The 24,333-nt window shown below is 35.8% G+C and overlaps 1 protein-coding gene across 3 annotated transcripts in view; it reads left to right on the forward strand.

Annotated features, from left to right (window-relative positions):
* Nucleotides 1–24,333, forward strand: part of LOC129791356 (unconventional myosin-XVIIIa-like) — a 96,329-nt gene that overhangs the window by 44,315 nt on the left and 27,681 nt on the right. For all 3 annotated transcript variants that reach the window (XM_055829507.1, XM_055829501.1, XM_055829515.1), the window contains 6 exons: nucleotides 7,449–7,635; nucleotides 7,921–8,087; nucleotides 9,598–9,910; nucleotides 10,111–10,409; nucleotides 10,611–11,462; nucleotides 11,554–11,742. In XM_055829507.1, the coding sequence (XP_055685482.1) occupies nucleotides 7,449–7,635; nucleotides 7,921–8,087; nucleotides 9,598–9,910; nucleotides 10,111–10,409; nucleotides 10,611–11,462; nucleotides 11,554–11,742 (2,007 nt within the window). The remainder of the gene's footprint in view (nucleotides 1–7,448; nucleotides 7,636–7,920; nucleotides 8,088–9,597; nucleotides 9,911–10,110; nucleotides 10,410–10,610; nucleotides 11,463–11,553; nucleotides 11,743–24,333) is intronic.

Below are 24,333 nucleotides of genomic sequence, written 5' to 3' on the forward strand. Positions count from 1 at the left end.
TTTCTTTGTTAGAAAAGGATTAAGAAAGATTGTTTCTTCGTCAACTGTTACGCGTTTGGCATTAACTTTTTATAAAATGTTGTATTTCGGTCTCACCTGGGAATACACGTTTGATTAGTTTTAAAGGCTACAGGATATCTCAGGCTCTGTCGCCAAATTTCCGCAGGTGCACAGGAATAAGAACACTGTGTTTCCAAACCCAGAAATACACAAAAGTATTTATTTCAAATATAAAATTAATTTTTAACAAGAGAATAAATCGCCGTGCGTGTTGACGTTGCACGTATAGAAAAAGTGTGCTCACCTCGTGGTAGTGACTTGGCGTATCCGGTGGATCATTTTGAGATGAGCCACTACGAGGTGAATGGCGCTAGTCGCGCATCCCGCTACAGGGCGGGAATTCTAAACATCCACATAACACCTCCCCCCTAAGGAGCGGAAGGTCCATCCTGACGATCCTCTCGGTTCTTGAAACGCTCGCTGATCCTGTACGGTCGTGCACGCAAGCGACGGTACAATGGTGTAGGTGGAGCTGGACGCTCAAGTTCCGGGGAATGATCTGGAGTAGCTGGATTATCCTCAACATCCTCACTTTGTCCCGCGTTGCTTCTTTCAGGAGTAGTCACTGTGTCCTCATAAGGCGTCGTAGCAGAATCCTCAGTGTCCGAACTAATAGTGATAGCAGATTGCGGTGGATTGCTTTGCAGTGACATACGCGGAGATGGTTGTGGGGGTGTAACTCGTGGCGGCGTTGCACGAGAAGGGCCAGCTATTGGTGATTGAACTTCGGCAGGTGGATCTTTCGGTGTCTTTTGTGGAGTTCGAGAAGGCTGTGGAAGTACAGGAGTCTCAGAAGCACTCGATCTACGTGAAGATTCTGGCTGTGGCGAGTGTTGAGGCTGTACTTGAGAGAGTAATGGCACGGAAGAGGGTGCAAAAATTGGCAAATCAGACGATGATGTATCAGCAGGTGTGTCTGGCGTCTCACTAAAACGGCGCTTGAGTTGATTCACATGAGACCTGATGATGAGTCCATCACTGAGCCGCACATTGTAAGTAACCGTCCCACGACGTTCAATGATTTTGCCAGGAACCCACTTCCATTTACCTCCTTGTGCAAATTTCTTCGCATAGATCTCCTCCCCCTTCGAGAAGGAACTTTGTTTCGTGCCATGCTTCTTATTGTAATCTCTCTCCATCTTCTCATTGCGTTGCAGGGGCTCCTTGGGACGCTCTTTCAGGAGATCAAAGATTGTACGTACCTTGCGGCCATACATAACTTCTGATGGAGATTTCCCTGCAGGCGCGTAATCATTGGGAGTCACACGGTAGTTGGCCAGAAATCTCTGAAGTGCCGTGTCTATTTTCTGCGCAGATTGCTTTTCCAGGGAACGCTTAAGAGTATCCACTAGACGTTCGCACTGCCCATTGCTTGCTGGGGAGTAGGGGCAGGTGCGAATATGCTGTATTCCGTTGAGACGACAAAACTCTTGAAAGTCATCGCTGACAAATTGCGTCCCATTATCACTAACGATGACTTCCGGAAGACCATGTCGGGCAAAAACTTCCACAAGCTTCTGAATGGTGATAGTTGTTGTCGTTGAAGATGTACGGAATACTTCTGGCCATTTCGAATAAGCGTCGATGACGAGCAGAAAATAGTCTCCCTTGTACTTGGCGTAGTCCAAGTGTATCCGTTGCCATGGGCCAGTGGACAACGGCCATGATGCAAGATTGGTCTTGACAGGGGACCGGGATGCGGTGGCACAATCGGAGCAGTGGCGCACTTTCGTCTCAACATCTTCATCCAAGCCTGGCCAAAAGACGTAACTGCGGGCCAAGGCTTTCATGCGTGACATGCCAGGGTGCGCCTCGTGAAGCTGTGCGATAATCTTGCTCCGGAATGTCTCTGGTACCACCACACGGTCCCTGTAAAAGACACAATCTTTAATAATTGACAAAGCATCACGTATCTTGAAATAACGAGCTACTTCCCGAGATTTGATGGACTTCTGGGAATGCGGCCATCCACCCTTGATGTATCCAATCAACAATTGTAGGTCCCTTGAGGCAGCGGTAGCGTCCTTGATCATTTGAAAATTCACAGGCAGTTGGGTGGTCACTTCCTGGACTACCACGTTGTCGTACTCCTCATCGAGAATTTGTGCAATGATCACCTCATCATCAGGTTGCCGGTGATTGTTGATAAGCCTGGACAATACGTCAGCATGCCCAAAACTGGTGGTGGATGTGTATTTGATGGTGAAATCGTATCCCAAGAGTATGAGGGCCCATCTCTGGAGACGATTCGCGGTGTGAACCGGTATGCCCTTTTTGCTACCAAAAATGGACAGTAGGGGCTTATGGTCGGTTAAGAGCGTGAAGTTCCGGCCATAAATGAAACGGTGGAATTTCTTTACAGCGAAAATAATCCCAAGCGCTTCTTTCTCAATCTGGCTGTACCCCATTTCTGCGTCTGTCATCTTGCGGGAGGCATGGTAGAATGCCTTCAATGTACCATCGGGATATTCATGGTATGCCACGCAGCCCATAGCGTGTGATGAAGCATCCGAAGCTATGGTGATAGGCAGATGAGGGTCGTAGTGCGTAAGCAGCAGATCGGAAGTCAGAATTTCCTTGAAGCGAATAAAAGCTTTCTGACATTGTTGAGTCCATTTCCATCTAGCATTCTTCTTGAGGAGGTCGTCCATTGGTTTGCGTAGTTCACTCATGCCCTTCACAAACTTTCCCCAAAATTGAATTGCCCCCAGAAAGCTACGTAGTTCCTGGACATTTTTCGGAGCAGGCATCCGTTTAATAGCGTCACATTTGTCCGGATATTTCTCAAGGCGGACACGGAAGTTGAAATCCTTCAAACGTTGAAAAACGGTTTTGAGTGTCGAGAAATGTGCTTCTGGGGACGAACTTGTGACACAGATATCGTCGAAATAGCATATCACATCCGGTATTCCTTGGAGCATGCGCTCAACCACCTCTTGAAAAATTCCGGGCGCGCTTTTGATGCCAGGTGGGAGGCGATTGAACCGGAAAAGTCCTCGGGGAGTGTGAATAGTGAGTAGATTGCTCGACTCAATATCCATGGGCACTTGTAGATATGCATCGGACAAGTCGATGTGGCTGAAAACGCTCTTGTTTGACAAGCGGCTGAATAAGCTATCAGGGTCGGGAATAGGATAGTTATTCATTTCAATCGACTCATTGAGGCCACTTGAATAATCGCCACATATCCGGATTGTTCCATTTGATTTGCGTGCCACGACGATGGGTGCGGCCCATGGGGAATATTCGACTGGAGTAATAATCCCTGATGACTGCAGACGCTGCAGTTCTTCGTCTACCACTGGCAGCATATGAAAAGCAACCGGACGCTTTGGGCGAAAAATGGGCTTTGCGTTGGGTTTCAGGTGGATGGAAGCAGTGATGCGTGTACATTTCCCGATCTCACGTCCAAAAACTCCCGGAAAAGATTCCCGGATCTCCTTGACAGCGCTCGCAGTGTCAAATTCTCCTTGGACAGCGTGGCAGTAGGCACTCGGTGCTACATCCCAAAGACCGAGTTCAGCGATCCACTCGATTCCGAACAAATTCGACGTTCGTCCACCAACGACCATACAACGCCCACGAATTTTCTTCCCACGGAGTACGACATCACAATCAAATTCGCCGAGTATGGGCATCCGATTGGACTGAGCATCCGTAACGTTCATGGATGACTCTCTGAGAAGAGGCTTTCCGAGCTCCTCCCAAGTACTCCTTGATACCAACGAAACATCCGCGGCGCAATCCAATTGGAACTCGATAAGACGCCCATTGATCCGCGGTGTTAGAAATTTTCTACCCCTCGGGTGAGGAGCATAAACTACGTTGGTGTTTGCTGATGATTTCTTCTTCTTGAAAAACTTCTTCTTGCCCTTCCCAGTGCTTCCTCCGTTGTCCTGAGTACGTTGAGGTGGGCAGTAGCCCGACTTGTGGCCGATTTTCCCACAATCTTTGCATTTTGTATTGGTGTGGGTACAGTCACGCACCCAATGCATGTCGCCACACAGATAGCATGGACGTGAGGGGCGATCAGATTGTGAGTTGGTGGACTTACGGGTCTTCTGGAGAGCACTGACATTTGCAGGGGTGATATCCAGGCGGGCATCCTTCTTCATATTCGAGAGTCGCTGAGCTTCGTCGATCAAAAACTCCACGTTGATCCTGTCGGCGGGCTCAGTTTCAAGGCGTGTCAGCAGCTGTTCCCTTACAAAGATATGTTTGTCACTTTGTATGCTGATACAGAAAATCAAGGCCTTGAACTGATCCGCTGTGCACTCAGCTAATCTAAAATCCTCGCAGATGCTGTTCACAAGCCCTCCATGTGTGGCCCAGTCGACGGATTCCTTCATCACGAATTGCAGACATTTGCGACGTGTACTGAAGAGAGATTCCCCTTTTCCAAAGAGCTTTGTGAGTCTCTGGACGGTGTCATCGAAGGGAATCGTGGCTGGGTCGACGGGGCGCAGAAGATTGGAATATCTCGCGTAAGCTGCGTTATCCAGTCTGCGCAGGAGGAGTCTTACTCGCCCTGGATCATCGAGATTGCGACCATCCTCGAGAAATGTGGATTTGTATCTGCCATACCACACATCGAAGGTCATATTGTTTTCCGGAGCATAGGTAAAGGGCGTAATTGAGCGCGCCAAAGCATCAACGGAGACTTCGGAGGCCCCATGACCTTCCGTTTTGACGGCTCCGCTTAACCTCATGTCGATCATCCGGTTGATGGCATCAGTGAGCTCCGCAAAAATCTCGTGGTTCGACATCTCGTTCGCCAGTGTTGTATTTCGGTCTCACCTGGGAATACACGTTTGATTAGTTTTAAAGGCTACAGGATATCTCAGGCTCTGTCGCCAGTGTTGTATTTCGGTCTCACCTGGGAATACACGTTTGATTAGTTTTAAAGGCTACAGGATATCTCAGGCTCTGTCGCCAAATTTCCGCAGGTGCACAGGAATAAGAACACTGTGTTTCCAAACCCAGAAATACACAAAAGTATTTATTTCAAATATAAAATTAATTTTTAACAAGAGAATAAATCGCCGTGCGTGTTGACGTTGCACGTATAGAAAAAGTGTGCTCACCTCGTGGTAGTGACTTGGCGTATCCGGTGGATCATTTTGAGATGAGCCACTACGAGGTGAATGGCGCTAGTCGCGCATCCCGCTACAGGGCGGGAATTCTAAACATCCACATAACATAAAATAAGTTGAAAAGAAAAAAAAAATATTTTCTCTTCAAAGTGCACTTTGCGCTTAAAATTAACTTATTATAAAAAAGTTTTTTTAGAGGTAAATTGTATTTTTAAATCATAAGAAATTTTGAGGTTTTTCATAAATTAAAAAACTAAAAATGATCAAATTATTATTATTTTTTGAGCACTAGTCGACTTTGAGTCGACTTGAGATCGACTACGACGACTTACGACTAGTCGACAAAATTGATCAACGACGACGACTCAAGAAAATCCATCGACTAGTCACTAGTCGCGACTTCAACTCGACTAACTTCGGTCTCTACTTCAGAGCTCAATTAATCTGTTCGCAACCGTTAAATCCCGAATTTAAATTAATTGAATTGTTTATTTACTTTTAGAAATACATTGATTGAGAAATTTCGTCTAAGATCATCATTAGTATAAAATATCGTGAATAGAATATTGAATGTTTTAACGCTTCTAAGCTTCTTACGGATGCGAAAGGGTTAATGAAATATAAGGATTTTTTTTTATAATAAATTAAGTTTATAAAAATTAATGGAAAAAGAATCCAAAGGTCAGAGGAAAAAATGGATTTGAGCACTGACGCATATGCTTTACATTAAAAATACAATGATATACAATGAGGGCGTGATTTTTGTTTTTTTTTTATGCAAATGCAAATTTTCCCATTTATCCCCTTTATCTTTTCAAGAATTTGTGGGAACTTTTTAATAATATTTTCTGAGTTTATTGGTTTGAATTTTTGATTAATTAAAATTAAAACCATAAAAGCCTAAAAATGAATAAACTCCTTCACCAAAAGATTTTATTCTCTAATAAATCTTTAAACAAATAAATAACAGAAGAATAAATAAAATATGACAAAAATGCAAAAATAAATCTCGTAAAATTGTTTAATGATTAACAGCTATCAATCAACTTCCTATTCCGGAATTGTGATAATTTTTAATTGATTTTTAATTGATTATTGACATTTTTATCACTCACAATTAACTCAATTTCAGCACAATTTTCCACACGTGCTACTTCACCAACTCCAAATTCGTTTCAGTCAGTTTAAGAATCAATAAAGTAGATTACCGAAGTGATATTAATACGTTATAGTTTATGGATTTTTAAACAATTTTGTGTTTTATGATTTTTCAACGCGTTTGTTGACCTTTATGGAAATTCTAATAGAGTTTTTCAGAAGTCAGTGTGCTAATAGAAAATTGTTGGCCAAAAATGTTCTTGAACCTATAATGTAGAGAGAAATAGCATAAATCTTTCAAAATTTCGCAATATAATTTCAATTATGGTGTAGTAGCGTATAGCTATTGTACATTACCAACATATTCCTATCGCAATTTACGCAAATTGATCTTACAAACCTTGCCAGGAGTGTTGATGAATGAATGTAACGAAAAAAAAATATTGAAAAAATAGGAAGGAATTTTTGAGTAATTCTCACATTATGTATACTATGCACATTGCATTGCATTATATTTCATGCCGTTTCCCGATATCAAATCAATGGAATCTCTATAATGTATAATTGTCATATTATTAGTTTCTCTCCTCGCGCATATGTACTTAAATTTATTTATTGATTGTCCGTATAGATTGTATATGTGGAAATTTTTTTTGCCTAGGAGGTGTAATGTGAGATGGAATGCAAAATAATATACTTAATTGCAAATTGTTAGTACACCACAAGGTGATTTCTGGGCATTTGCATTTCATTTTTATTGGTTACATCTCCAATCAGTTTGGGATGGGGTGCGCACACATCTTTCGACAGCATCCTAAGGTATCTTTAACTCGTATACTTTATGATGTGTGACGAGGTGCACGATTGAAGAAATATACTATATTGACATAAGATTTGCATTTGATAGTTTATTGTTGTTAGGTGGAACGTGTTTGGATATTTTATTCGTATGATTTTATATGCAGATTTTTTCTTTTGCTGTGAAAAAGAATTATGATACAAGTTGCAGCATTATTGGCTTTGGGGGTTACCGAAAAAGCTCCATTGGCGTTTTATTCGTTAAATTCAAAAGTTTTTCCACATTATAAGGCGACGTTTGGAGTGAACAAACAAAGAGATCAACCTAATATTTTAATTAAATTATTTCTATTAATAAAACTGCGATTAAATATGGTGTCTCTTGGATTATTCCAATAGGTGGTATCAATGTTTCGTGGATGTAAGACTGAGGATATGCCTCCGCATGTGTATTCATTGGCACAAACCGCCTACAGGACAATGCTTGAGACGCGACGTGACCAAAGTTTAATATTTATGGGACGTTCCGGTTCCGGGAAGACAACAAGCTTTAAACACGCACTGTACTATTTGGCTCTGGCTGCAGGTAAATAATATTTCGATCACATTATTGATGAGATTATTTCCTATCGCGTTCTTTCCATAAGATGTTATGTTGTTGTCTTATAAAATGCAAAAATGGTGAAGAGGAGGAAATTCGATAATCATGCAAGATGGTGATCGATGATTTGAGAGACAAGCAAGAAGACGCGATAGCAGGGGGAGATCTGTATAATGCTAAAGTCGTGATTTTTAGTGCCCCCCACACTAACAATGACTTTCTTTTTTTTTCTTCATCTTCTTGTTTTAACTTCGCAAAAAAAACTTGTAGGTTCTGTGAACAAATTACTGACTGCTGAAAAGGTGAACGCAATAAATACAATTTTAGAGGCATTTGGTAATGCAAAGACCTGCATGAATTCAAATGCAACGAGATTTACCCAGATCCTCAGTCTCGATTTTGATCACAGTGGGCAAATTGCGTCGGCATCTGTACAGGTATGTCGTTATTAATTGTCCCAATAAGCATATTGGTGGTGTATAATTCACATTTAAACTATGTACATATGCCCATTACTTAGACACTATTGCACTGTGCTCCACCTTCTTCTGGAGGAGACGCGGTGTGATTAATTAATAAGTCTCATGTACGCCTTTATTATTAATTTTCGTTTATTTACGATTGAAAAGTCTTTAAAAACATTTAAAATTGAACCGAAGATATATATTTATTTACCCTTAATTTGAGAGAGAGATAGAATAATTGCCATAGAGTCGTAAAGTATAATTATACCCCTGTAATTCAATTAGAGCATTATTTGCAATGATTTTAGTGCAATTTTCACTTTAAAGGAGTCTATTCATTTTTGTTGGAAGATATAGGCTTAAAAAAAATTAAATATTTATTTACAAAGTTAAAATTTTTATGAATAAATAAGATTTTGGGGTAGATTCTGATAAAAATGTTTTCTTTTCTTCTCTAACTGAAAAGTTGCTGTAAGATGTTGACAGATGGAGCTTTTTAATCTTTCTGTTATCGTTTTATAAAAGAAAAACAAAGAATGAGTTGTTCCAGAAAACAATTAGAAACAACTTTAAAGAGCCCTAGAAAATTAATTTTCTTTCAGAAACCCGTTTGAAAAAAGAAATAAAATATCAAAATCTTATAATATTTTTCCCAGAATACCAAAAGTCTTAAAACTGACAAATTGTAAGAAAAGAAAAGATTTTTATCAGAATCTATCCCTTTATTGAATTTAAAAGTAATAAAACGTCTTTATGCTGTGTTAGAAGATCTTCACGTTTTTTTTTAATTCTAACGTTTGATAAGTATTTTATATTGCTTGAAGTTTCTTTTCTAACGACTGACGTTTTTATTCTCCAACGATTGATGATTCTTAGGACGAATCGTTAATTCTTAATTGATTGACATTTATTTACAAATTTTCTTTATTTCTTTCCTAATATTTGAAGTTATATTTCTAACGTTTGACGTTTCTTTTCGAACTTTTAGTGCTTTTATAGCATTTCAAAATTTATGTATATTTTTTTCATGTAATTTTGAGCCTTGAAATTTTTTTTTATTTGACTTTCAAGAATAATCGTGAGCTCTTTGAACATTTTTAGAATGTTTAGACACACAATCACTCTCTCTGGCTAATTCTCTGGTGGCTAAGAAGCATTGAAGCATATGTTTTATGCAGTAGATTAAAAATTTTACAACAGAGGCGTGGTTTTTCTTGTTTTTTCCCTAATTGATTTTAATTTTGAAAATGAATAATCTTTCTGATTTTTCTTTAATGATTTTTTGATTCTCGATAAGATTTTTAATATCTTTTTAATATCATTGAATTAATATCCCGAAAATAGCAAAAGTGAATAGTCTCCTTCATTTTAAAAACAAAGAGAATTTATCCAAAATAAATTTCTTACAAATTCCACGTGAATGTGTAATTAATATGGAGCTTTGGTGTGTTGTTGGTTTTTCTTCATCTTGCTGTGTCTATAGGTGCTACTTCTTGAACGTAATCGCTGTGGGAGACGCAATGGAAGTGACTGCACATTTCATGTTTTGACGAGATTACTTGCCGGAGCCGAGGGGAGTCTCCAGAAGGAGTTGCATTTGGACAATGTATCATCCGATGAGGGTAATCCGTTTGTCAATTTGCCACAGAAATTGGAGGATAGGCAGAAGGCATCGACGGAATTTGTGAGATTAGTTCAGGCATTTGCCATGCTCAATGTTGAGGCATCATCTGTAAAAGCTCTATGGCACGTTTTGGCAGCGATTTATCATTTGGGTGTGGCGGGTGTTACCAAGAGTGAGTGCTTTGTAATACAATCATTATTATTATTATTGAAGCAAGAAAATTCTCTTGCATTTAAAATTGACGCACTTTCAGTGGGTGATCACACACAGATCATGCATTAATGGATGATTTTCGATTTCTTTTTCATTTCTTTTATTTGTTGTTGCTGTCTTCCTCGTGTCTCTCGCGCACATACCTTGTGATGCATTTAGTTGGGGTTGGTGCCACAGCAAGGACACAATTTGCCAATCCATCTGCAGCGCGGAGAGCTGCAACATTGTTGGGAATATCCATGGAAGATCTTACGAGTGCCGCTTTTCAGAGTGGCAGCAGTAGTCCAGCAAGATCGCCCACAGACAGTGCTGATGCCTCATGGGATGGTTTGGAGGCACTTATAGTGGGATTGTACTCAGAAACGATGGCGGCTGTTGTGAGTCTCGTAAATAAAGCCATTTCGACGTCAGCACACACAATTGCATCAATCTTATTGCTTGATTCACCAGGATTTCAGGTGAGTCTTCTTTTTTTTCTTCTTTGTGCAATTTTCTTTTCTTTTTTTTATTAACACGTTCAATTGCCAATAAATTTTGCGATTGGAATGGGGGAGAGAGAATAATTTGTTGGAAGTTTTTTTTTTTCTTTAAATATCACGGGGAAGAAATCTTTTAACTTTGCAAAGAGAATAAAAAGAATTTTTTTCTGTGTTGTGAAGAATCCTGCAAGTTGTGGCCAACAAGCTGGTGCAACATTGTCGGATTTACGCCACAACTACCTGCAAGAACGTCTCCAATTGCTTTTCCATCACGTAACATTGGTAGCACCGCGTGATCGGTATGCCCAGGAATTGGTGGAACTCGATGGGGAGGGTGTTCCGGAGGCGAATCCCGCGCAGTTGGTATCGCTAATCGACAAAGCGCCACAGAGTCATGTTGTGCGAACATCTCAGCGTGATCTTCGCGAACAAGATCGTCGTGGGTTGCTGTGGCTCCTCGATGAGGAATCAATTTACCCCAATTCAAATGATGATTCATTCTATGAGCGTTTGTTCAATCACTACGGTGATCGTGAGCATCAGAACTTACTGAGACGTGCCGGGGGGACACGTCAATTCATTTTGCAGCACCTACAGGGAACAAATCCCGTGCTGTACTCCGCCACGGGATGGTTGAAGGCTTCCAAGGAGCATCCGGCAACAAAGGCAGCCACAACATTGCTACAAGATAGCTCAAAGGAGGACATTAGTCGTCTATTTATTTCGGCATTTGGTCGTGGCAATGGGGCTGTATTTTGTGGCTCAATTGCTGGCATGGAGGGATCACAGTCACTACGACGTGTCTCGAGTATTCGGAGATCCTTCACAACGGCGGGAGTGAAGAGGAATTCACTAATGCTCCAAGTGAAGTTCACCGTTGATGGCATCATTGATACTTTCCGGCGGACTGGCACGCACTTTGTGCACTGTTTCATGTTGCAGCATAATGCTGGCATAACGTCAGCCAGCAGTCAGACCAGTCCGCAGCACACGAGTGAAGACATTGTCAATATTCCACTTGTTAGGAGTCAGGTAAGCTAATTGAAAATCATCCACAGTGACAAGGGGGGCTATGTTGCGATGAGAAAATATTAATGTTGAATGTTTTATGTGCGCGCCACAGCTGAGAGGATCACAAATTCTCGAAGCAGCCCGATTGCATCGTCTTGGTTTCCCAGAGTCAGTGCCTCTGCACGAGTTTATTCGTCGCTTTGGCCTCCTTGGGGATGTTCAGGTGAAAGATCAAACAGTCGAGCAGATTCTGTCATCAAATGAGATTGATTCGTCGACATATCGAATTGGACCGAGTCAGGTGAGCCACACGCTTTATTTATATAATAAACTAAGTTGTAAGTTTATTAAATGGGTGTTGTGTAGTTGCCTCATTGCGTCCAATTATTAATTAATTTGCATAATTATTCAACTTATTACCGCCAGAGATTTCATCAACTATATACAAATTGTGTTTATATTCTAAAGAACAAATTCTTCATTATCTATTGAATTAATTACCATTCGTGTTTATTTATCCACTAGAAAATTGTTAAATCAAATTACATACTAAGGTAGCATTTAATTTGCGGCATTTTTTATGCACCACCAGGTGAGCAAAGAGATTTTCCTCTATCAAGAAAATTGGGGTCGTTTTTTTCTTCAATTAAGGGGGGTCTCTTTTGAGAAATTATTAAAATAAATGCTTTTATTTTCTTAAGGTTTATCTTAAACTTGGTTTTCCGGTGTTGGCCACATTTAAAGACTTATTATTGAAGAGTAAGAAAATCACTTTCCGCCATCTTTTGTGCGACGCCATCTTGTGATTTTCCTCAAAACACAAAGGTAGGTTTTTCTCAGGATCTACTGGATGGATTTTGATGGAATAAAAAGAAAATGAAAGAGGAATTACCCATGAAGATTTTGATGTACCAGAATTTTGAATGTCCATTCTGGAGCTGAGAAAAGTGGAAAAATGTGACTGTTCACATTTTTTTTAACGTTTTTCCATTTTTTTCAGTCCCAGAATGGAAATTCAAAATTCTGGTACATCAAAATCTGCATTGATATTTCCACTTTCATTTGCTTTTTACCCCATCAAAATCCATCCAGTAGATCCTGAGAAAAACCTACCTTTGTGTGTTTGAGGAAAATCACAAGATGGCGGAAAGTGATTTTCTTACTCTTCAAAAATAAGTCTTTAAATATGGCCAACACCAAAAATCCAAGTTTAAGAAAAATTAAACAGTTTAATTTCACCTGCTCTCAAAAGAGACCCCCCTTAATCCAATAAATCTTTCAATATAACTGGAATTTAATTGAATTTCCTTTTGCTTTTCCGGTTTAATTTCTTTGAAAATTTAATTTTTTTTAAATCTATCAACAAATAATTTAAGATATAAAATTGGTTAAATTTTAGAAACTAAGACTCCATACACGATGAATAAGACTCTTTGAAATAAATAAAATTTATAGTAGTTTAACGCCAAAATGTAGGCAAAGTGAAATTTCAAAATCAGAGCGTTAAAAACAATCGCACAGCTGACTTACAAAACATAGGAAAAATATGTGAAAGATTTTATTTAATTCATTCTTCACTTTTACATGCATTTATTAAAATAAAATGCAGAAAAATGTGTAGGGGAGACCGGGGTAAAAATAGTCATTTTGGAATTTTCAAATGCCAATTTCTCCCAAAATATAAATCGGAAAAATCGGAAAAAATTAGGGTGCAAAGCCCTACCAACCTATAATTTTTGACAGTAATTTGGAGGTTATCCGATCAGTACTTTAGGAGTTAAAAATGAAAATAGATTTTTGGCCCATTTCCCAAACTTTTGCGTATTGAGAAAAACGCGTTTTCCGAAGTTTTCCTTCAGCAATTTTCCAATCTGATAATTTTTCTCACTAGCTGGGTTACTACAGAAAACGTTGCCAAGGTGTATTCTTCAATAACTTTTAATGATTTTTCTGTACAATTATTTGAATCAAAACATACCCCTTGGGGTAGATCTAGTCATCCCATGTAAATCATATGGGAGATCGAAATTTTTGGCATATTTTCTATTCATTTGTTGCAAAATGACGTGATTGAGAAAATCGCAAAATTCTCTGTTTTAGTGCGTATAAAAGTGAAATTCCTTGTCGTGAATCAAAAGGTGAGAAGTTTAGCTATCAACTACTATCAATCTCTCAGGTGGAAAATCATTAGAAATGTCGGAAAATTCGACCGACTTTATTTAGCCTACTGGTGACTATATTTACCCGCCGCGTTTAAAAAAAGTCAGAAGCGGAAGGGTTTTGGAAAAGCTCGAAAACTCATATTTCCCGTGGAGATAGAGAAAAGTGGTCTGAGACAAAGTTGTAGGCCAGGAAATTTCCTATAAGAATGACATATCGAGGAAATTTTCTTGCCCTTGGGGAATCTTGCAGATAAGGATTTATGCAAATTGACTATTTTTACCCCGGTCTCCCCTATAAATAATTGCTACTTAATTTAGATTGTAAAATATTTTTTCTTTTTACACATTTCCTCATCCATGGAATATTAATTGTGCGTTTGTTCCATTGAACTGAATTCTCACTCAATTTCCTGCTGCAGTCGTGGAAATATTTTTTGGGCAATGAGTGAGAGAGAACAAGTTGAATTTATTGAAAGTAAATCCTCGCAACGAGATCAGCATATAAAAATTATGTGCTTTGCTAATGAATTAATCACTTTATTATTAGAGAAGAAAAAATATATGTGCACATTATTGGGAAATCGGCACAATATTTTTTTTCTATAATAATTCTCGCTAAAATACATAATTAGTTTTTAATTGAAATTTCGTTCAATGAACTCGCGCAAATGAAAAGAAGAAGAGCAAAATGGCACAGTTTTCACAGCGCGCACAGTATTAGTTATAAGCCTACGAGCATTATTATGTTTATAACAATTTGTCCCCAAAACGTGGTGGATGAATGCGGTATAGGAAGAAGATATTATAAAACTTTCCCCAAAAAACTAAAGAGCCAAAAAATGTGAACTTTTAATGCTTGTGTGAGCTATAAATATTAGTTAGTGACCGATTGGAAATGTGTGCCAAATATTAATATAATGTGACTTGTGTGTCACATAACAATGGGCTCAAATATTTTTTAAGCTTTATCTCAAACTGTTTAGTGTCACAAATAGAATACCAATTAACACGGTATAGAGGGGAAAAGATAACTTTCATGTAGCAATGATCGCTGGGTCAATAGCATTTAATAAGTATCTGTCGATGTGTTTGCAGCAACACTGCAAGCTCTTCGATGTTGTGGCGCTTTATTTTCACATCCAAATCTGGCAAATGGCCATATTTTATGCACACAGGATTTCTTTTCCATACACAAAGAGGAAGAATTTATTAAATAATTCGACATATGATGGGGAATTTTTGTTTAAAAATAAATCGTTACAAAATCGCGAGATTTATGGGTGATTTATTTTTTTGCAGCATCAAAGCAAATTCGCAATTTGCTGCGAATTTACGTTTAAAAAAAAATACTTCGCCTAAATAAAACATTGAAAAATATAAATGGAATGGTTTAAAAATAAAGTTTTCGCACATTTAATTATATAATTTTCATCATATAACGTCCATAGTGATAAAATGTCTGTTAGATAGAGAGAAAAGGAGAAAAACTATTCCACCTGCAGCAATTTAGGAGTTAAATAAATTGAGATGTATCGTAAATTTGTGACGATAAATTACGAATTTTTCCAATCTGCAGAATCTTCCAACCACTCTCCCTCTCACATTCCACTGAGAAAGCATTTATGGTTATAATATAAATTTTTGTGTTGCTGTGGGAAAACATTAAATTGACAGTAAAACCTCCGCTTAACGTGGAATGAAATTAATCTTTTATTTTGGAAAGATTTGTTTAAAGACTTTCTTTGTATAATTCTTCGTTTTACGGCTATTGGATTCATTAAGGATCTTTAACTGCCTTTGGAGATTTTTTAAAAAAGAATTTAGAATTTTTTTTATTCCTGTTGGAAATTATTTAATGAGTAAAAGATAAAATCGGTCATTGACAAATTTTCTAGGATAAGGTTTTCTTCAGATTCTGTCAGGATGTGAATTTTTAGACTCTATGATTATTCTAGAGTTCTTATCAATCACGAAAAGAAGGATGTTTTCAAAAAGGGATATGATTTTCCGGTAACTAACATGGCTTCTTCACATTATTTTGATGATTTTTTCGTTTCGGGAGTTTCACTGAAAATTCAGGAAGTAAATAAATGAAGAATTGTGAATAGTTTTGAAGACTTTGAGGCCTGCTTTGAGGCTATTATTTTATTTTTCAGCACTTCAAGTCTCAAAACATGCTTAAAGAAAGGTTGAGTCATCTTTAGCCTACATCCATTTATAGACATAATATGTTTCTTTCCGAGATTTGAATATCTTGGGAAATACTGGATCTTTAAGGACCGCGATCAATCTAGCGAGCTGATTGAACTAAAAATAATTTTTGGGGGTTCCTTTGAGCTCAAATAGGATATTTTTGGCAAAAAATCCCAACTCAAAGATTTATGGTTTTTCGTCCTTCCTGATCCTGTGAGTCCTTGGGGATGTCCTTTTGTAGTCATAAAATGATCAGGGATTGTAAAGACATAGTTTTGTACTAATTTGGACTCAGTATTCATAAAATAACTACATATACAAAATGAAACATTTTCAATATCGAGTCTTTTGGTCAGCGTATGACTCAATGGTCCTTCAAGGGTTAAAGTACATATTTTTTGTGTACCCAAATAGTCCGTATTTAATTATCAAAGAAAAAGTGCAAAAGAAAAACATCAACAGTTTTAGAATCTCATAAAAAAAATTAAAAAAAAAAAAGAAACGTAAATCGGGGACTGTCTGTAAAATGCCATCTTCTCAATTTAATTGCATCCAATCATTCTGATATCGGCGTGAAGCTTCTTAAGTAGAGATTTTATTGATGATTCTCCACTCATTTGGAGTTTCACTCTTTTACAATCATTTCTTGGTGATTTTTATTCCATATTTATGCATTGCAAAAATTCCACGTGATAATAATAAAAGTTTCCAAAGGATAGTGCTAATGTTGGGGAAGAGAAAAAAAAACAGAAAGAAATTACACACAATTTTCATACATTGTTTTTAAGAGGTCAACTAACTGTCTGTGCGTATGATACAATGTGGGTTTGGATTTCAATAAAATATCGTCTTACATTGCTAATGCTTCAGTTTTAATCGTTCCTTCCTGTTTTTTGTTGTTACAGCAGAAAAAAATGAATTTCATAGACTTTTTTTCAATCTTCGCGCATTGCATTGACTTGGATATATGATCATTCATTGCATTTGCATAAATTTTGCATAAAATTTTATTATGGATGCTGTGCAAATTAATATGACTACATTCAATGGGGTTTAATGTAAAAATTATTAATTGGTTGTGATTTTTCAAATAGCCACTTTGTTTATTTCCCTGTGAATATAGAAGCATTTCATTTAGCGAGATATATCTCTTTGCATTTACAAGTGGATAAATGTTTATGTCACCTGTGCATCCAAGAAGATTAAGAAGGAAAGATATCGGTGGGACAAAATGTGAAAGTAAAATTTCTTCGTAATCTCGATTTATCCACTTTTAGTCTTATGTCGGTATCAATTTACTTTATATAGGTACAGTATATGGAATTGGGTGGTGCAAAAGAGACTGATTAAAAGATGATGAAACTCATCATGAAACATTATTGTGTAGAGTTATGTGGCTTTTAAATTCAGGTCTAAATTCTAAGAGATTCTAAGGGGATTTTTCTTGATTTGATAGACATAAAAATTTAGTTTAAAAAAAATCTTCATTATTGGGGTCTAAAAAAAGGCAAAAAAATACAAGAAAATATAACAAATATTTAAAATATATTTTCAGAAATATTCTCTTTAATGTTTTTATAAACTTAAAGCACTTGATTTCTAAATTTTTCTTACGTAAAACCTGCCCGCAATCTCTTTTATCAAACAGACTGTATTTTACTATATTTCTATTTTGTATAATTGCATCCATACTATCGATTAAAACTATTAAATGGTCATCAAACGTTTAATATGTTTGGAAGCTTGTTTGGCATTTTATAAGGAAATATTATTTTGTTATATAGAAAATGCGAAATGACGGAGATAGAAATCGTCTTCTTCTGCAGACGGTTGGTCATATTTCGGTGTATAGATTTTGCACTTCTTCAGGGCAATCCACTCGATAAATCTTCCGATTAATTTCATTCATTGCAGGCGTACGATCGTCATAAATTAACTACCGGTGTATTGGTTGAGTGAATAAGTCGCCAAGGTAGTAATTTCGATTTATTGCAAATAATATTCTCCAACTATGCACATACAATCCCTCCGTCCAACAACAATGTGAAGATAAATTAATAATATTTTGCAATAAGAGTTGTTTTGACTTCTCGTTAAAAAAAATAGTTTTGTGATTAATTAGAAGGGACTAAAGTTCAATGGGTCTTTTATGATTAATTAATTACAAAAAGGTATTAATTAAATAAATAATTTTCTTCGAATCATTTCATTGTGTTAAGTGGAAAACTCAATGAGGAAATGGAATAAAAAAAATATAATTCAGTATAATAATAACGAATTTTCCACATGGATTGGAACATGCGCTTTTATTTCATTTCTGGGTGAGAGTGTTGAAAAAAAAAATATAAAGATAATTAAGATAATTCAAAATAAATAGTTTAAAGCAAAAGGGCGTAAAATGTTGATGTGTTGTCGATTAATATGCGTGTCCGAGTGATCCGAGATAAAAAGAAAAAAGACGGTAATATCCACAAAAGAATAAAAATTCATAAAGTGAAAACGATGATGAATTGAAATTCCCATTTCTTCTTATGTTGTCAATTTTATAACACACATTAAATGCCTCGTGTGTGTGACTTTCTTGTAAAAATTTCTTGTGAAGTTGCAGAAGATGTTTTTTTTTCTTTAAATAATTTTTTTGTGAAGTGCAACAAAAATATAAAAGACAAATGGAATTGAAGTGAAATGGTAGCTTTTCTCTCTCTTTAAAAATATTCTCTGAAGAATGCAGGTGCCATAAAGACGTGAGAAGTTTTTTTTTTCAGTGTGCCTCTCTCGAAGGAAAAAATGCAAGACTTTTTTGCACATAAGGGGTCAAATATTTCTTTATCTTTTGCACTATTTTTTATGTTACAAAGAAAATAATAAAAATGTTATTTTATCATAAATTTTTTTAAAGGGCATTAATGTGCTCGAGAGGATTGATCAGAGTTAAGTACCTGTTAAAACTACTTCACTTACACTTTCTTTTTCCTATAAAAAAAACAGAAGTTTAATGAGATGAGAAATTACTCAATGATTTACTAATGAGTTTTTACTAAATTATTTAATGATTTTCGTTAAATAAAACGATTAAAATTATATTGAAATGCATAAAGAATTGCACTAAAATTAAAAGAAGATTTTCTGATTAGGAGAGATCAGTGGCTAGGGTGGTTAGAACTCTTCTTCTTTTCTTGATCGCATAATACTTAGTATCCAATTCACCCTCTTTCTTTTCCCTAAGTCAGGAAAACTGAGAAAAAAATTGATTTATCTTTGATTTTGCTTTCAAACCGTTCAGGTTTAGCTGAGCAAAAAAAATCTAAAGTTCACCACCTCAATTAATTAGTCGGTGATGTCTCAATTTTTGCACTGAGCGACTAATAAAGTTTAGTTAATTAAGATGTGAGATTGCATAATTTCCGCGAACTGGAATGAAGGAAGTATTTAGTACTTCTGTATCACACTGATCGTAAATTTCATATTCAATAGCCTCATGTATTAATACACTACATAGCAGCATATATATGTTGGTACTATGTATAAAGGTAGATATATTGACATGTAGTCCTGTTGAATATTTATCGATGGCAAATAGTGTGGTCAATTTGGTCTAAGGAATGCTCTCTCTCCCTCTCTTCTTTTCACTCTACCTCATTTAGGAGGACTCACAGAGAGTTTAACCATTAGATAAAATGTTTGTTAATGAATATTCATTTAACAAAGAAGGAAAAAAAAACGAGTGTAGAAGAGGAAAATTGTTGGAAAAGACCAAACATTGAGATAGTTTAAAAGAGAGGTATATAGAAAAAGAGACCTCCATGAAATTGGTTAGAGAGCATTCTTTAAATGTTATATACTTCTTACTATGTACATTTTCTTCATAGAGAAGATTTTTTTCTTCTTGGTTTTTTTTTCATGAACCAAACCCAACTCCTTCCTTGAAATTCTCTTTCTCTTTCCACCAATAATATGAATATTCTCTTGTTTGTTATTTACAATGAAAAAGAGTAAAATAATGTGTATCTGGAAGTGAAATCTTGTTTCTGAATCCCTTTTGACTTTTTCTTCACTTCATTACACTTCTTTAGCCATAGCCACGATGTTGGAGATTCATAGCTTGACTCGCGCAAGTTCAATGGTACCTTGGAACCAGTATTATTTATATATATTTGAGATATTATACTACAAACGCACAATGTTTTGATATTGTATAGGGTGAAACCGCAGAGACATAGACGGATTAGACAAGGAATTGCGAATAGACACCAATGCTGTCGCTTTTTTTTTCTTCTTACGCTTCTCTCCCTTTATACACCGTCAATTGATCATTGATTGATCATTTGGCGGATCAAACGATTGCTTTTTATGTGGATACAGGTGAATGCAAAAGTAATGGGATTTGGATTGTGTGGTTACTCTGTAAGGGCTCAGTGAATAATAAAAACGGATAGATTTGTGAAGAATAAAAAATAAAAAAAATCGCGAAAATTCGAGTTTTAAACATTGCGTTCATTGAGTTATTCGCTGACTCAAAAATTTCATTTTCTCGAATTCAAAATAAATTTAATTATTTCTCTAAGTTGGAAATACGTTAAGAATAGGATACGTAGAAAAGGCCAGAGAAGACGTTTTGACCTCGAAATGTTCTTTAAGAGCTTGAAGAGCATACACAGAATATGTAAATATTGTGATAAAAAGATCGAATGTTTCTATTTGTATACATTTCATGCCAAGGGGTGTTTATCTGGACAAAATTATTCGGATCTTCGGAAATATTCGGTTTATTCACTAATATTCGGATAATTCGCCAAGGAAATTAAGGAAATATAAGTCTAAGATTAAAAATGTTAAATTCAAGCATAAAAACGCTTAAATCAAACCGAAAGGTAGTAATTTCAAGCCCAAGAGTTCTAAATTTAAGCTAAAAAGTTGTAAATTCAACCCCAAAAAAAGAATAAATTTAAGCCAATTTGGTTTTCAGTCCCAAAACTGCTCAGATTGAGGAATAAAATTTATTTTAAAAAATTATAAAAGCCAAAAAAGGACTAGGTTCAAACCGAAAACTAGTAAATTTAACCCAAAAAAGACTAAATTCAAACCAAAAATTCCTAATAACGTTTTTGGATATTTTTTCGGTTTTGAGTTTATCGATTTTTGGCAAACGATGTTCATGTGAAACCAAATATTCAATATTATATTAAATAGTAATCAATTCTCATAAATCTGATACTGTTTTTAAGTCAATGATAGGCCCTTATTTTTCCATAATTTTCTACATTTAAAGTCTTAATAAATTTAACTAATAGTTAATTTAAAAAGACACTAGAAAGTTAGAATTGGGCCTCATTTCCCTAACTAATAAATGATCAAATAATTTTTCAGATCTTCAGAAATATTCGGATGATTCGCTTAAAAAGTCAAAATATTCGCCAGTTAAACACCCCTTGTTTCATGCGGACATGAAAGGGTTAAAAAATTCATTTGAATTTAAGAAATCATTTCTAACTTTCTCAGTGTCTCAACTGGGAGATTAAGTTTTAAACATAATTTTATGTAATAGCATTTTCTACATAGACAAAGATTAAATAAATGGATCACTTTCTGAAAAATATTACTACCATAAAATCCTTCACGAAACCTAACTATAAAAGTCTCATTACTTTTGCGTACCGCAACGATGAAGAAAATTTTCTTTTCTTTCGTTCTTAAAAAAGGTGAGATGTGAAGCTGATTGACGATGTAACAGGAAAAACAAAATTCAAAGTGGGGGCAAATGGTGAATAAAAAAAAAGATATATATTTTTGCTATTTATGAATCATTTTTATGTCGAGGAGAGAAAGTAGTGATCATGGTGTGATCGTCATTAAAAATCATTAGCTTTTTTTCTGCACGATTATATTTAGCACGAGTTTTTTTTGTTTCTTTGCCATATTGATTTTATGATGCGCCACAAAAGCATTTCATTGAAAAATTTGTTTGTTTTGGAAATGAATTTTTTTCCTTAAGCTATTAAATATAATAAATTCTTCGATATATTTGATTTTTGCGCTGTAGTGCAATAAAGTGTGGAATTACACAGGATGGCACTATTTCATGTCGTTTTGACATGTTAAATAATCAATTATTGCGGGGAAGTGAAAAAGAAACTTTATTTTATTTAAAAAATTGACATTTTGTGTGTGGATTCACTGTCGCTATGTTGAATTTCTTATGCAAAAAAAGATGAAAAGAGATGAATCAGGAGGAGGTTATTTGATAGGAGATTATTGCATTTTAATGTAGAGAGGTCGTAAAGTTGATCATCTACATGATTTTCTTTTTTTTTAAGCACCATACCTATCATATTTAATATGTACATACATTATAGTGCTTCATTCTATGTTGCTACAAAGAAGTTCAATCACTTCTACTTTTTTTTTTCTCCTTTTACCTTCGTCTTTACAATCAAGTTGCAAGAACAACCTTCTGATTTTTTACCATATTCAGTGTAGGATTTCTCTATAGGAGGAAGTAATCGAGAATGGAATACATACATCGTGTATTACAAAAGTTGCTATTTATAGATATTTTACACACTATATATCGACGTTCTTGGACGAAATTTCTTTCTTCTTTTATTTTTATTTCAATTTTTTTTTTTACAAAATACAAAATCGTAAATTGAATGAATGATTTATATGCCACAGAGAAATTTCACTGTGATTCAAAAATTTTCAATCATTTTTGCACGTACATTCTTCTTCTTGCGGTGTGACCGCAAAAGTGTTTACCATGTCTCCAATGGAAAAAGTCTCTCAATATGTGGTCACTTGTAAGTGAAACTGTACGAGCTTTCAATTCCACTGGCAAACGCGCAATAGATGCATACTTAGCGAGAGATTGTCGTTTTTTTCCCTATCCAATGCATCATATATAAAATGTTGTTCCCTATGAGTATTGAGGGGGTCATCATTTTGTACATAAAAATTATTGTTGGGACCTTAAAGTTGTTGTCCAATTTATCCTTAATTGGGTCAAATTGGTGAAGGAATTTAGTTGGTCCAATTTGCTTATTTAAATCTTATGGGAATTTTAGTTTTCTGTCCAAATTGATTTTAATGTCATTCTTTTTTTTTTGACAAACTTAAGACATAAGTCTAGAATTTTATTGAATAGAAAAAATCGTAATTTTAGCATTGAATCTGTGGGAGTATAGAGAAAGGTTAAAATAGGGTCTCTATTACATGAATGAAACGAGTCAAAAATATTTGCAATTCTGTGAAAAATGTGTCGATTTTTTAAAACATTTTAATACCCTGAAGAAGATCCTTTTGACGACCGAAATTTCGCCGATGATGTGAAAATAAATTATAATTTTTCCAAAAAACCTTTTTTCTTTTTATTGTTTAGTTTTGTAATAATAATTTTCCCCCCAAAAAATTTAATCTATATACTATTCAAAATAACTTTGCACTTAAGCCTTGCCTACAGATAAAACGAATTTAAGATTAATTTAATAATGTTTGCAAATGAAATGTAAATGAATAAGAAAAAGAATCTGGGGATGAGACCTTTGATTGGCTGATGAATTCGGACAGGGCGTTTTTATTGGTTATCGTTCACCTATTAGGGTGGAGTCTTGATGCAAAGTTAATTTAAATTAAATTAAAATATATTTTTTCGATAAATTTTAATACAAAAAAATAGAAGAACAGGAATTCTAAAAGAAAACAAGACACCTAAGAACATAAGAAGCCTCAGAAAAATGTACATGGTAAGTTTCACTTACGGGCTGTGATTCTTCCTTCAGAGGCCAAGTTAAATATATGTAAATGCAAAGTCTAATAGATAGCTGCAGAGTATGGATTAATAAGAAAAGGGAATGTACTGGTAAGTTTCACTTACGGGCTGTGATTCTTCCTTCAGTGATCAGTCTAAGTGTGATATTTGATATAAGTTTGGTGGTGCAAACTCTGGGGGAAGGCTAACTCGCGCATTGGCTGTGATTCGTGGCGCGAGTCATCCTTCCCCAGAGTTTGCACCACCAAACTTATATCAAATATCACACTTAGACTGATCACTGAAGGAAGAATCACAGCCCGTAAGTGAAACTTACCAGTACATTCCCTTTTCTTATTAATCCATACTCTGCAGCTATCTATTAGACTTTGCATTTACATATATTTAACTTGGCCTCTGAAGGAAGAATCACAGCCCGTAAGTGAAACTTACCATGTACATTCCCTTTTCTGCTTAATCTATACTTTGCAGCTATATATACATTTTACCGTTATATTTTACTTTGCATTTATATTTATATACTTTATATACGTTATATATAAGGCGCCCCGCTTCGCGGGGCGCCAGAAGGTTACTGTCTTAATTTGCATTTATATTTATATACCTTATATATAAGGCGCCCCGCTTCGCGGGGCGCCAAAGGGTTACTGTCCTACTTTGCATTTATATTTTCTAAATAATCTTATGTACTTAACTCACTTAGCCATAATGTTATATTAAATTTTAATTGTCCATATCTCCTAAACGGTTCGATAGATTTTCTTATATGACC

This window comes from Lutzomyia longipalpis, chromosome 1, assembly GCF_024334085.1.
Source record: "Lutzomyia longipalpis isolate SR_M1_2022 chromosome 1, ASM2433408v1".
Taxonomy (NCBI): domain Eukaryota; kingdom Metazoa; phylum Arthropoda; class Insecta; order Diptera; family Psychodidae; genus Lutzomyia; species Lutzomyia longipalpis.